The sequence below is a fragment of the Saccopteryx bilineata genome, chromosome 2, assembly GCF_036850765.1.
Source record: "Saccopteryx bilineata isolate mSacBil1 chromosome 2, mSacBil1_pri_phased_curated, whole genome shotgun sequence".
Lineage (NCBI taxonomy): Eukaryota > Metazoa > Chordata > Mammalia > Chiroptera > Emballonuridae > Saccopteryx > Saccopteryx bilineata.
The window spans coordinates 374,630,995-374,643,897 of NC_089491.1; the positions used below are offsets into that span (position 1 = coordinate 374,630,995).

At 49.9% G+C, this 12,903-nt stretch overlaps 2 protein-coding genes across 2 annotated transcripts in view; both read right to left on the reverse strand.

Annotated features, from left to right (window-relative positions):
• RAPGEFL1 (Rap guanine nucleotide exchange factor like 1) overlaps positions 1–1,824 on the reverse strand; it is an 18,015-nt gene extending 16,191 nt beyond the window's left edge. The window contains exon 1 of the mRNA XM_066263696.1: positions 885–1,824. Coding sequence (XP_066119793.1) covers positions 885–1,404 — 520 coding nt within the window. The 5' untranslated portion in view covers positions 1,405–1,824. The remainder of the gene's footprint in view (positions 1–884) is intronic.
• A 3,514-nt stretch (positions 1,825–5,338) lies between these two features.
• The window catches only part of CASC3 (CASC3 exon junction complex subunit), a 31,124-nt gene continuing 23,559 nt past the window's right edge, over positions 5,339–12,903 (reverse strand). Inside the window, exons 8-14 of the mRNA XM_066263697.1 lie at positions 11,786–11,850; positions 11,404–11,518; positions 10,709–10,807; positions 10,298–10,512; positions 8,304–8,426; positions 8,068–8,131; positions 5,339–6,810 (exon numbers count right to left, since the gene is read on the reverse strand). Of these exons, the coding sequence (XP_066119794.1) occupies positions 8,108–8,131; positions 8,304–8,426; positions 10,298–10,512; positions 10,709–10,807; positions 11,404–11,518; positions 11,786–11,850 (641 nt within the window). The 3' untranslated portion in view covers positions 5,339–6,810; positions 8,068–8,107. The remainder of the gene's footprint in view (positions 6,811–8,067; positions 8,132–8,303; positions 8,427–10,297; positions 10,513–10,708; positions 10,808–11,403; positions 11,519–11,785; positions 11,851–12,903) is intronic.

A 12,903-nucleotide genomic window follows, 5' to 3' on the forward strand; every position in this document is an offset into this window, starting at 1 on the left:
AGACCCTGCTGGGCTTAGTGAAATGCTGAGAGCTAGACCTAAAGACCCTCAGGTCTTCTACCTCAGCAACTAACCAGCAATTTGGGGCCTCAGTTTCCTCAAAGCCCTCTTAGTAGGGGTGCTGGTGGGGAGTGGTGAAATAGCATCATCATTTAGGGAATAAGCCTCTCAGGGTGTGGTTATTATTTTCGAAAGAGGCTGTGTGCTGAGGCCTGCCAGGGGAAGGGTGGGAGCTGGAAAGGCTCAGACCCCCCTAGATGCTGCAAGGCCCTGATGTCTTCCCAGCCACCTCTCCCCCAACAACACCTCTGAGTCAGCCCCCAACTAGAACACCTCGCTCCCTGCCCCCTCCAAGCTGCTAAAGACAATGCATCCCTTTGCCTGAGCCCAAAAGCCAGCTCAGGCCCTGTGCCTGTCTGGCACTGCCCCACTGAATGAGCCAGCCGTCTGCTCTGGGCTTTTAGACAGAATTGAGGACTCCTGGAAGGTCTTTCAGGCTTTGGCACCTCGGTGGGGGTTTGGGGGGCACTGGCTGCTCTGGGCAGCTTCCATCTTAGTATGTCAGGTCCTAATAGGGGGGCCCAGAAGGAGGTAATCAACATCAGGGACCCAAGAGTCTATGGATAAAATATCCAGGGGAAAGGAAGGGTGGCTTCAGGAGAGAGAGGTTCAGCTTCTCCAGCTGTGGGGGAGGCTGCTACAGGGAGCAAGGTGGCACTTCCACTGCTGCAGAAGGGTCTGTTCCTCCAGAGCCCCTATTCCACTTCAGCTGACCACTCAAACCCACACAGAAGCTCCAGCATAGCGCCACGCTCCAAGGGCAAGGAAGAGGAACCAAGTGGCAACCCCCTACTCCCGGATGGATGAGCTAGCCGACTCCTTACCTGAGGCCGTGCTGTCCCTGGTGGCCCCTCCGGCCAACCACTGCAGAACCCGGTTCAAAAGATGCTCCGGCCGCTCGGGGGCGCCCAGGGGGGCCCAGGGTGGGGAAGTCAGGGGCTCGCTCGGGGACAGCTCGTCGGAGGAGTACGAGGAAGGGGAGCGCAGGGGCCCCACTCCCCCGAGCGACCCGGGCCCCGGCACCTCCTCTAACTGCAGCCAACAAGGTCCCCCGCTGCCGAGCTCCTCGGTGACCCCCGCCGGCTCTACACTTTCCTCCTCTGGGGGCGGCTCCAGCCCCGGCTCAGCGGGGGGCTCCCGAAGGAAAGCTGGGAGCAGCAGGCGAGACACGCTCTGACGCCGCTGCAGTGGCCGTGGTCCCCCGGCTGGACCGCCGCCTCCGCCGAGCCCCCCACCCCCTCCAGGCCCGCAGCAGCTACCCGGACCCCCGCTGGGACCTCCGGACACCGTTCGCCCCGCCAACTGCGATGTCTGCTTCTTCAGAAATTTCTCCAGCGGCTTCATACCCTCCCCCCCCCCCGCCCCACTTCTCGGGGCCGCCGGGGGACCCAGGTGTCCCTGGCGCGGGCGGGGGGGAGGGGGGGCGGGGACACGATGCTCAGAGCCGGAGGGGCAGAGCGGAGGGCCGTGCCAGGCGCCGGACTTAGGGCCAGAGGTGCCCGAGGCTTGTTGGCCGGAATCCAGTGGCCAGTGGCAGGGGGAAGTGCCAGAGGGAAGGGGTGCCTGTCCTTAGTGGCCCTCCATGCCGGCTGCAGCCAGCACGCGGCCCAAAGGGTGGGTAGGCTGCAGGGCCAGTGCCCCGGCTCTGCGTTCCTGGGCCGGCCTGCGGGAAGCAGTGGCAGAGGCAGCGGGCGGAGCGCAAGGCTGAGAGGACGCGTCGGCAGCAGCAGCGGCAGCAGCGGCGCTCCTGACCGCCCGGGAAGGTGGCAGAAACTAGACCGCGCCCCCTTCTCCAGTCCCCACCCAGTCCCCGCCCATGCCCTTCCGGGGCCCGCCTCCTGGACCACGAGAGGCTTGAACTTGGACATTGGGGCTGATCATGGGGCCACATGGGATTGTAAGGGGCTGAATGAGATTCGGTGTAGAGTTAGAAAACGCAGAAATTAAAGGCAAAGTTAAGAGTGATATACCAATGGACAGGGGTTCCTGGATCCAGGGCTTCCAAGACTCCATTATCACTTCAAAGAACCAGAGCAGGTCTGTGGCTTGCACGTATTGACTCACCTACCTGTATATCAGGTGAGGCCTTCAAAGATTACTGATTGGGTGTCTATCACTCTCAAGCCTGATAGTATGTCTGTTGACATAAAAGAATATGTGGCCTTTTTTTTTTTTTTTCCCCCTGAAGCTGGAAACGGGGATAGACAGTCACCCCGACCGGGATCCACCCAGCACGCCCACCAGGGGGCAACGCTCTGTCGCGACCAGAGCCACTCTAGCGCCTGGGGCAGAGGCCAAGGAGCCATCCCCAGCGCCCGGGCCATCTTTGCTCCAATGGAGCCTCGCTGTGGGAGGGGAAGAGAGAGAGAGGAAGGAGAGGGGGAGGGGTGGAAAAGCAGATGGGCGTTTCTCCTGTGTGCCCTGGCCAGAAATTGAACCCGGGACTTCTGCACGCCAGGCCGATGCTCTACCACTGAGCCAACCGGCCAGGGCCAAGAATATGTGGTCTTGATCTCCCTTCTTGTAAGAAGGGCAAGGTCTTGGGTGGACTGGCATTGGCCCAGGGGGCGGCACTAATCTGCCCTTTCTGGTAGGGCACGATAGATGGAGAGGGCCTGGCCTGTGAAAGGCAGGTACTGGCAGGCAGATAGGAGCCAGGCAGGGAGCAGCAGGTTGTAGCAGGTCTAGCTGGGGTGAGAAGAGACAGTAGGCAGGGGGGAGGAGACCAGGAGCACAAGGGCACCTAGGCCCAGTTGGCAGCAGGAAGAAGCTGGGCCATGGTGATGAGTGACAAGCTTCAGAGCTGCCGTCTGACATCATCAAGCATAGACAGCCCCCCAGAGTTGCCATAGCCACAGAGTGGGAAAAGCAGCGCCAAATTTGCACTCCAAATAATCCTTATTCCTGAAGCCCATGCCAGGAGCATTCTTTCTCCAAGAAGGAGGTGAGTAAAGACACACGTTCAGTGTAAGCACATCAAGATTAAGGTAATAAGGTTGGGGAGTGGCACCAGGTTCCAGATGGGCTGAGGTGCCTTGGTCAGTGCCGCACCCGTTTACTGTGCACTGGCCAGGTAGGCACGGGAATGCTAAAGGCTGGGAGTGGTGGTAGAACAGTATGTGCACTACACAGATATGTAAGTGTGTGTGCATATCTGGTCCTATGTATGCTAGCACATGTGTTCACAGAAATGAGCTTGCACACCCATCTGTTTGTGGATTTAGAAAGGAAACAGTAAACAGGAGAAAGCACAATTTTGGCTAAGAAGCTGGAATAGAGATCCAAGTATCAGCTTCTTGGGCTCCCTTTATTAGATATCCCAATATCCCTGGGGTTAAGAGGGGAAACTTGCTGGAGTGGCTTGGAGCTCCCCAGGCATTTTATGAACTGAATACGAGAGGAGGGCTCCACTCCCAGCACATGCCACAGTTACCAGATTAAGCTGGTTGCCTTGGTAACCTCCTCTCTGGGCAGGATTTGGGACTGTCAGGAAGGGGAAGAACTGGGGAGTGTGGAGGGTGTGGGGGCTGAAAATAAAAGGTGCAGAGAGACTTCTAGAAACTGGAAGTTTTGGGAGCAGGACCCCAGGACTCCTCCATCTATGTAAGGATATCAAGCAGAGGCTAAGCTCAAGACTTGGAATCAGGGAGGAAAGCCAGCATCAAATCATGGTCCTCCTTGAATAGCAGTGGTCCTTGCCCTAATTGCACACTTGGATCAAAAATACCGAGATGGCGCCAACATTTATGGTATTGTTTTAAAAGATCCCCAAGTAATTCAAATAGCCAGGGTTGAAAATCACTGCTCCAGGGGGACACCCCAACCCAAGTGGGCTGCAGATGCTGGAAGACTTTGGGATTCAAAATCTTTGCTGTTCTGAGTCACCCACAAGGTAGCAGACCTATGTGCTGACCCCATGGGGAGGATGGCTGGCAGGGCACCTATACTCTTATCATAGAAGAAATTGAGGGAAAGAAGGTGGTATAATTAACAACTGTGAGGAGATGCAGACAAGGTCATGGACTTACAGAAGGGGATAGGGCAAGGCTACCTAAGGCTAATCTGTCTGCCCACTGAGAGGCAGGCTGGGAGGGCAGAGAACCTGGGAGCTTTGCTGATCTTGAGTTTCTTCTTGCAGAGCTGGTTACCAGGGCAACAGAGAGCAATGGGATCTGAGAGGAAGCAAGAAGCAGGGGTGAGGGGGAAGCATCTTAACATGCTCATTTCTCCTGCCAGTAACCCACTCCCAAGGCTGGCTGGCATTCTTTGCATGACCCCAGATTAGGCCCATAAATACCCATCACCTTATGGGGGAGAAGGGAAGCAAAACTGACAAGATTTGAAAAGGAACTACGAATAAAGGTCAGAAGAATCATGGTTCTCTGCCCGTAGCAACAGTACCAAAGGGTGGGAGTCCAACTGTCATTTTAAGATGTGCCAGTATAATGGCCCTGGCCAGGTATCTCAGTTGCCTAGAGCATCATCTCAATACACCAAGGTTGTGGATTCAATCCCTGGTCAGGGCACATACAGGAATCAAGCAATGAATGCATAAATAACAACAACAAATCAGTATTTCTCTCTCTCTAAAATCCATAAATAAAAAGTCCAATACTGCCAGTTCCAAATTAAATTCAACTGCTCCCCCACACTGTGGTAAGCTTCTGTAGTGAACTTCAACCTCACCCAGGATATGGAGGAGGAAACAATCAACTCAAAGCTAGGGACTGCTCTGTGCTCATCAGAGGCAAAGTGGCAGAGGTAACTGGCAGCATGAGCTACACCTGGAGGTTTTTCAATTGTCCCTTCCCTCTCCCCATACTAAGATAGAAGCCTGTCTCTTAAATTGCGGTCCCTGTTACTTCAGTGCCAATGTTAAGTCTTTACTTTTCTACTAGCTGCCTGTGCCTCACTCTCTTCTAGGACCTAGTATACGTGTACTGAGATTTGGCACATTGCCCCAGGAAACTTCCTTGCCAAACACAAAAGAAGGCATAAGGGATATGATGTTCTTGTGGGTAACCAGTATCTCATTAGTTTTGTCCCTGACACTTCCAGACTAAGAAACTGCATGATATCCTGGTGTCCATGTGGCAATGCGGTTGGGAAAGATAACTGATGGAGAAGACAGAACACACTTGAGCCTCAGAGGAGCTCCTCACCCTGTGGACTTCCATTTCACAAGTCTGAGCCAGCTCCAGGGCTCAAGTTGTGACTGATGCTGGGAATCACGGAATCATCTTCCCTCCCTCTCAAATCAAAACTCGTGCAAAAAAGCCAAGTTTACAGTCTAAATTTTATTATATTCAAGTCACAATACCGATCACAAATGTGCACCCTTTAAAAACAGTTAACAACACACATGGAGAAATTCTTGCAACAAAACACAGCGGACCAACAGAGACAACTGTCACAGTGTCTTAAGGTCTGGGAATCTGGGCATGCTGCCCACAGGCTTGAGACATCTTCAGGTTTAAGGCAAAGGGAACAGCCTCCAGAAGGCACAACCACCAGCTACCCCTGAAGAATCTCTTTAGTTATTTCCTCCTTTAGGGTTACAGCTTGAGTGCCTCTCCTCCCTCCCCACACATCTGTGACTCAAGAGTGGACAGGCCGCTGCTTAAGAGATGGAATAGAAATAGTGACATTACTTGGGGAGAGACACAGCTGTCAACTTCTCCCTCAGGTTCTGTAGAGGGACAGAGACAGTGGCCAAGTACCCCTGGGAAACACAAGTGCTTCAATAATAGGACCTCTTCCACAGAGGCAGCAGGAGTAGTTCAGCGCCATGAATAGTGAGGAAAGGAGCCCTTGCCACAAAAGTGACCGGCTTCCTGAGGCCTTAAGCCCAGGTGTGGTAGCTTCTTCTGTTTGCAAGGACAGGAGCAGAACTTGGGGAAAATAAGGTAGGAACATCTAAAACACTTGTAGCAGAAAAGACAAGAAGAACAATCATAAAGGACAGGGAAGACAGCTGCTGGATAGTATCTGCCTCTAGAGATGCATTGGTCCATAGTAACTGGAAAAGGGGTCTGAAGATGGATGGAAATAAGAAAAGCAGGGTCCTCTAATTCCACTTACCTCTGAGCCCTGACAATTGTGTGAATACATATCCCCAAGGTGCAAAGGCTCTCACTCCACCCTCCCTTTCTCACAAAAACACTTGATTTGCCATCTCTCCCCACTGTAGAGACTCTGCCCTCAGTAGAGGTCTGAAGCCTAGCAGAGTACAGGGACTGATGGAGACTCCTAGAAACTGAAGCCAAGAAGAAAAGCTCCTACCACAAACTTTGAGCTTAGAGGAGTTAAGAGAATCCAAGTATGTAACAAAGGCCAACCAAAAGTGAAAGGTCAGTTCTTTGTAGACATGGTAGGAAAAGACCAGAGGGTAAGTTCTCAAATATCTGGGTTGCAGGGAAGAACCAAAGGGAACCAAAGTAGCTAGCAAACCAAAAAAATGAACTTGTCTCATTTAAAGGCAGCAGGGGTGGGGTGGTGGGACAGATTGTAGACTCAGAAGCCTAGGCTGTTTGGATTTCTGCTCCTCTGAGCACAGCTAACTCAAATAGAGTGGAGATGGGAGGAAATCCACTTGTTTCTCCCTTTCTCTAACAGAGCCTGTCCTCAGAGGAAGGGTCCTTATCATTCAGCTGCTTGCTGGTAGAAGCCACCCTCTATCTTGGAAGCCCTCCTCCTTTGAAGACAGCCAGCTGTATTTCTCTTCTTTCCTGGGTTCTCACCTCTGCTGTTCTGACAAGGGTGTGGAAAAGGGAAGAACCACCAAAGTGTTAGTGGACCTTCTGGGTGTTTACAAGTTGTTTTCAAGAAAACCATATTATAAACAATGTGTTTTAAAGTAATAAAAACAAAACCCCTATGGTCTTTCTCCTCCATGATACTTAGAATTGGCTCTGCTGGAACAACCAAAATTTATTTTACATACTTTTTCATATATAATTTTTTTCTTTTTCAATTGCAGCTTTCATTCAATATTACTTTGTATTAGTTTCAGGTGTTCAGCATAGTGGTTAGAAAGCCATATACTTCACATATTGTTCCCCTATTTCCAGTACCCACCTGGCACCACACACAGTTATTACAATATTAGTGACTATAATCCCTATGCTGTACTTTATATTCCCTGTAGCTATTTTGTAACTACCAATCCATACTTGTTAATCTCTTCACCTTTTCCACTCAGTCCCCTAACCACACTCCCCTTTGGTAACCATCAGTCTGGTCTCTTGTGTCTAAGAATCTGTTTCAATTTTATCTTGTTCTTCAGATTCCACATATATGTGAAATCGTATGGTAATCGTCTTTCTCCAACTGGCTTATTTCATTTAGCACAATACCCTCTAGGTCAGGTCCATCAATGCTGTTGCGCCTGACCAGGCGGTGGCGCAGTGGATAGAGTGTCAGACTGGGACGTGGAGGACCCAGGTTCAAAACCCAGAGGTCCCCAGCTTGAGCACGGGCTCATCTGGTTTGATGAGCTCACCAGCTTGGACCCAAGGTTGCTGGCTCAAGTAAGGGGTCACTTGGTCTACTGTAGCCACCCCCCAGTCAAGACACACGAGAAAGCAATCAATGAACTAAGGTGCCGCATCGAAAACAAAAAATTCATGCTTTTTATCTCTCTCCCATCCCGTCTGTCCCTCTCTCTCTCTCTCACACACACACACAAAAATGCTGTCGCAAATGGTAAATTTTCATTTTTTTTTATATACCTGAGGTAACACCTCAAATTTAAATTTCCTTTTTCTCAATAAAAATGCTGTCCTGCATTTTTTCGTTGCAGCTTCCCAAATGAAACTCTGTCAGGGCTCTACTTCAATCCTGTGTAATGCAATTGCAAAACAAAGGAACTGGCAACTTTTGGGATTTCTTTAAGCCTCCCCCAAGATAACCCATGATTACAGCTTGAAGAATCAATCAGGCAACTGTAAGCAAGTAAGCAGGAACGTTAGCTTTAAGAATGTTAATGAGTCAGAGTTGTGCACTTACTTTTGTATCATGTTAGATTTAAAATATTCAGAAACTCATACTAACTGGAACCTCTGCTTACAACCTGAAATAATAAAGTTAGAATTTGTTATCAGGTCATTAAAAAACCAAAACAAACAAGCAAAAAACCCCAGACTGTTTCCATAAACACCCAGAACAGAAGGCAAATCTTCCAAAGAAAAGGAAAGCCCATTGATGTAGGACGTGCCCTAAAGCACTGGAAGCAGCTCTCATACCTCAGGTGGCGGGGGCTTGATGGAAACTGGCTGGGGAGTCCTCCGCGGTGGGGAGGGCTTTGGCTGCACCTGCTGCTGGGCGGGATTATAGTAAGTCACTCCTCCATATACCTGTGATGGGGCCTGGATACCCCAATAAGCCAGAAGAGAAAGTTAGATATTAATCCAAACTATGATGAACAGAAAACATTATTCAGGCACAAAAATAAAAGTATTGGGGAGTTTATAAATTTTTTAAACTTTTATTAATTTTAGCGAAAGGAAGGGAGAGAAAGGAACACTGATCTGTTCCTGTATGTGCCTTGTCCAGGAACCAAAGCAGCAACCTCTGTGCTTCAGGACCATGCTCTAACCAACCAAGCTATACGGCTAGGGTGGGAATTTATAATTTTTTATTTATTTATTTTTTACAGAGACAGAGAGTGAGTCAGAGAGAGGGATAGACAGGGACAGACAGACAGGAACGAAGAGAGATGAGAAGCATCAATCATTAGTTTTTCATTGTGCATTGCAACACCTTAGTTGTTCATTGATTGCTTTCTCATACATGCCTTGACCGCGGGCCTTCAGCAGACTGAGCAACCCCTTGCTGGAGCCAGCGACCTTGGGCTCAAGCTGGTGGGCTTTTGCTCAAACCAGATGAGCCCGCGCTCAAGCTGGCGACCTCAGGGTCTCGAACCTGGGCCCTCTGCATCCCAGTCCAACGCTCTATCCACTGCGTCACCGCCCGGTCAGGCAAGAGTTTATAATTTTTTAAATCTCTAAGCTGCTCCCCTTAAAAATAAAATGATTATTTCATTTCTGACTTAGTATGTCCTAATTATGTTCTGGTTCCTACTTCTTCAAAGTACTCCCAGCTGACAAATGGAAGAGGCTAAGCTCAGTAGTGGTACTCGAACACCAGCTGGTTTCAACCTATCGGGAGTTAAATAGTACAGGGAGAGGGAGAGCTGAAAAAGAGAAAGTTTTTTGGTGAGAGACAGAGGGAGACAGAGAGAGGGATAGATGGGGAAAGACAAACAGGAAGGAAGAGATGAGAAGCATCAATTCTTCGTTATGGCACTTTAGTTGTTCATTGGCTGCTTTCTCATATGTGCCTTGACTGGGGGCTACAGCAGAGCAAGTGACACCCTACTCAAGCCAGTGACCTGGGGCATAAGCCAGTGACCTTTGGACTCAAGCCAACAACCATGGGGTCATGTCTATGATCTCACACTCAAGCCAGGGGCCTGCACTCAAGCTGGATGAACACGCACTCAAGCTGGCAACCCCGGGATTTTGAACCCAGGTCCTCTAAGTCCCAGGCCAACACTCTATCCACTGCACTACCGCCTGGTCAGGAGAGAAAGTTTCTTTATGCGGCTGAATAAACAGTCACCTAAGACATACTAAAACACCTAAAATGCATTTCCAGCTCCTAACCACCCCACCGCGTCCCGGTGCCACATGCAAATCAGTGGCAGTAAGATGTTCTCTCAAATTTCTTTCTTTTCTTTTCCTTTTTTTTAGGTAGATGAAGGCTACTTTATTGAATGACTGACCCATGTAATTGCCAAGACCAGTATGTGTAGTAAGAGAGGTGGAGCTTTATTATCTTGGTCTCTTCCTCTTCCTTGTTTTGCTCACGTGTGTGCATGCATGCTTACGCGTGAGAGAGACACAGAGAGAGACAGGAGGGAGAGAGATGAGAAGCATCAACTTGTTGCGTCACTTTAATTGTTCATTAATTGCTTTCTCATATGTGCCTGGGGGGGAGCAGGGGGCACTCCAGCTAAGCCAGTGACCCCTTGCTAAGCCAGTGATCCCATGCTCAAGCTGGAGACCTTGGGGTTTCGAACCTGGATCTTCAGAGTCTCGGGTTGACACTTTATCCACTATGCCACTGCCTGGTCAGGCAATGTTCTCTCAAATCTCTTGAGCATTCTCCCTATACCACATTCCTATCTGAGTTGAAGGCTAAGTACCTGTAAAAACCTGCTCGTTAGCCATCTCACCTGTGTGTTAGGATATAGATGAGGAGGTGGTGGGGGAGGCAGTGCCCCTGGAGCATAAGGGTAACTAGGGTTACCAAAGTTCATGACGCCTGGAGCAGAAAAGTAAGTAGGAGCCAGCAGCTGCTGAGGTGGTGGCTGCCCTGGAGACATGGACACTGGTGGGGGATAGAGGCCTGGATTGGGCAGAGGCGCTGGTGTCTGATGGGGATGTAAACCTAACAAGGAGAGGAAAACAGAAACTGAAATAGAAAATAACACCATTTCCAGCATAAACAGGCTCAGGATGGAAGTCCTTAGAATGGCTCCAACCAGCCAGAGTGGCCAGCCTCATATATAAGCAGCATAGAGCTCAGCAAGATGGAGTTTGTAAAGCCACCACACACAGCCTCACAGGAGAGGGGCAGTGCTTACCTGGGTGGGGAAGGTGCATTTCTGGCTGCACAATCATGCCCTGAGGAGGCAGTGGGGCAGGGCTGTCACCATGGGTATAGATTGGTCCCTGGAACTGCACTGTAAGATAGCACATTGGGACCTTCATAAGTTCTCATTCTTTTTTTAAATTTTTAATTAATTAATTTTTGTATTTTTCTGAAGCTGGAAACGGGGAGGCAGTCAGACAGACTCCCGCATACGCGCGACTGGGATCCACCCGGCACGCCCACCAGGGGGCGATGCTCTGCCCATCCGGGGCGTCGCTCTGTCACGACCAGAGCCACTCTAGCGCCTGGGGCAGAGGCCAAGGAGCCATCCCCAGCGCCCGGGCCATCTTTTGCTCCAATGGAGCCTCAGCTGCGGGAGGGGAAGAGAGAGACAGAGAGGAAGGAGAGGGGGAGGGGTAGAGAAGCATATGGGCGCCTCTCCTGTGTGCCCTGGCCGGGAATTGAACCCGGGACTTCCGCACGCCAGGCCGACGCTCTACCACTGAGCCAACCAGCCAGGGCCAAGTTCTCATTCTTCATACCACATGGACAAGGCTCCATGGACAGCAACCAGACAATGATAACCACTGTGAGAGGTCAGGAAGGATACTCAGGAGGCAGTAGGCTGGTCTGTTCGTTCACTCCACCACGCCAAAAAAGGTACCCCAAGAATAAGAAAAAACTCACATGGATCATAGTAATGTCCTTCCATGATACTGATATGCACAGGAGGGGCAGGAGGCTCTGGTACAGGTCTTTGCCGCTGAGATGAATAGCGTTTGGCTCGTCCACCCTGGACGCCCTGAAATACGGCAACAGGCTTGAGTGAGAAGACTTCCGAGTCTGACTCTCATTCAAGTCCCCACCCTCCTCTAGGTGGGACTTACTTTGTACATGACAAGTGTTTATGAATTTAAAAATCAGTGGAAAACATCACAATTTGAACCTAAACCCTCTACTCTACATTTCTGGAGACACAAGTCAAAACATGAATAAATGATGGAAAAACTGATTCCAAAGGCATTACATGCAGATCCCCGCCTCCACGTGCCCCTTTTCCCTTCTGTACCATTTCTTCCAACCGGTTAAACTGGGGTGGCGGTCCTGCTCCCATGTGCATGTGGTTGTGCATACCTGTAACACACCAAAAAGTCACTGCTGCAGAGAAGACAGATGCGAAACTTAAAGATACCATCAAGAAAATGACAAGTTTAAGAATCCAATGCAGTAGATGGCTCTCTGCTTTTAAACTAAGAAAATGTCCCCCGCCCTTTCTTTTTTTTTTAAGATTATTATTTATTTATTTATTTATTTATTTACAGAGACAGAGAGAGAGTCAGTGAGAGGGATAGACAGGGACAGACAGACAGGAACAGAGAGATGAGAAGCATGAATCATTAGTTTTTTGTTGCGCATTGCGACACTTGAGTTGTTCATTGAATGCTTTCTCATATGTGCCTTGACCGTGGGGCTACAGCAGACTGAGTAACCCCTTGCTCGAGCCAGCGACCTTGGGTCCAAGGTGGTGAGTTTTTGCTCTAACCAGATGAGCCTGTGCTCAAGTTGGCAACCTCGGGTCTCAAACCCGGATCATCCGCCTCCCAGTCCGACGCTCTATCCACTGTGCCACCGCCTGGTCAGGCCCCCCCTTTCTTTTGACAGAGACAGAGAGTCAGAGAGAGAGAGATGAGAAGCATCAATTCTTTGTTGTGGCAGCTTAGTTGTTCAATGATTGCTTTTTCATATGTGCCTTGACCAGGGGGCTACATAAGAGCAAGTAACCCCTTGCTCAAGCCACCAACCATGGGCTTCAAGCTAGCGACCATGGGGTCATGTCTATAATCCCACACTCAAGGCAGTGAGCCCCCGCTCAAGATGGCAACCTCGGGGTTTCAAACCTGGGTCCTCCGCGTCCAGTTCAATGCTCTATCCACTACACCACCGCCTGGTCAGGCCAAAATTCCTTTTAAACTATCTCTGCCTCCTGTCAACGCCAGCATTTGGAAATTTGCCCACACTGCCCACCATCTTAATAGAAAAAAAAAAGCCTTCGAATATGAAAAAAAAAATTACTTCAGTGAGAAAATACAAGTTCAAATTTTCCCCACCAAATAGTTCCCTGTGCAGAATCCCTAAAAGGTTACGATTAACCCATTACATGATCAAACAGTAAAAAAATTTCAGCCC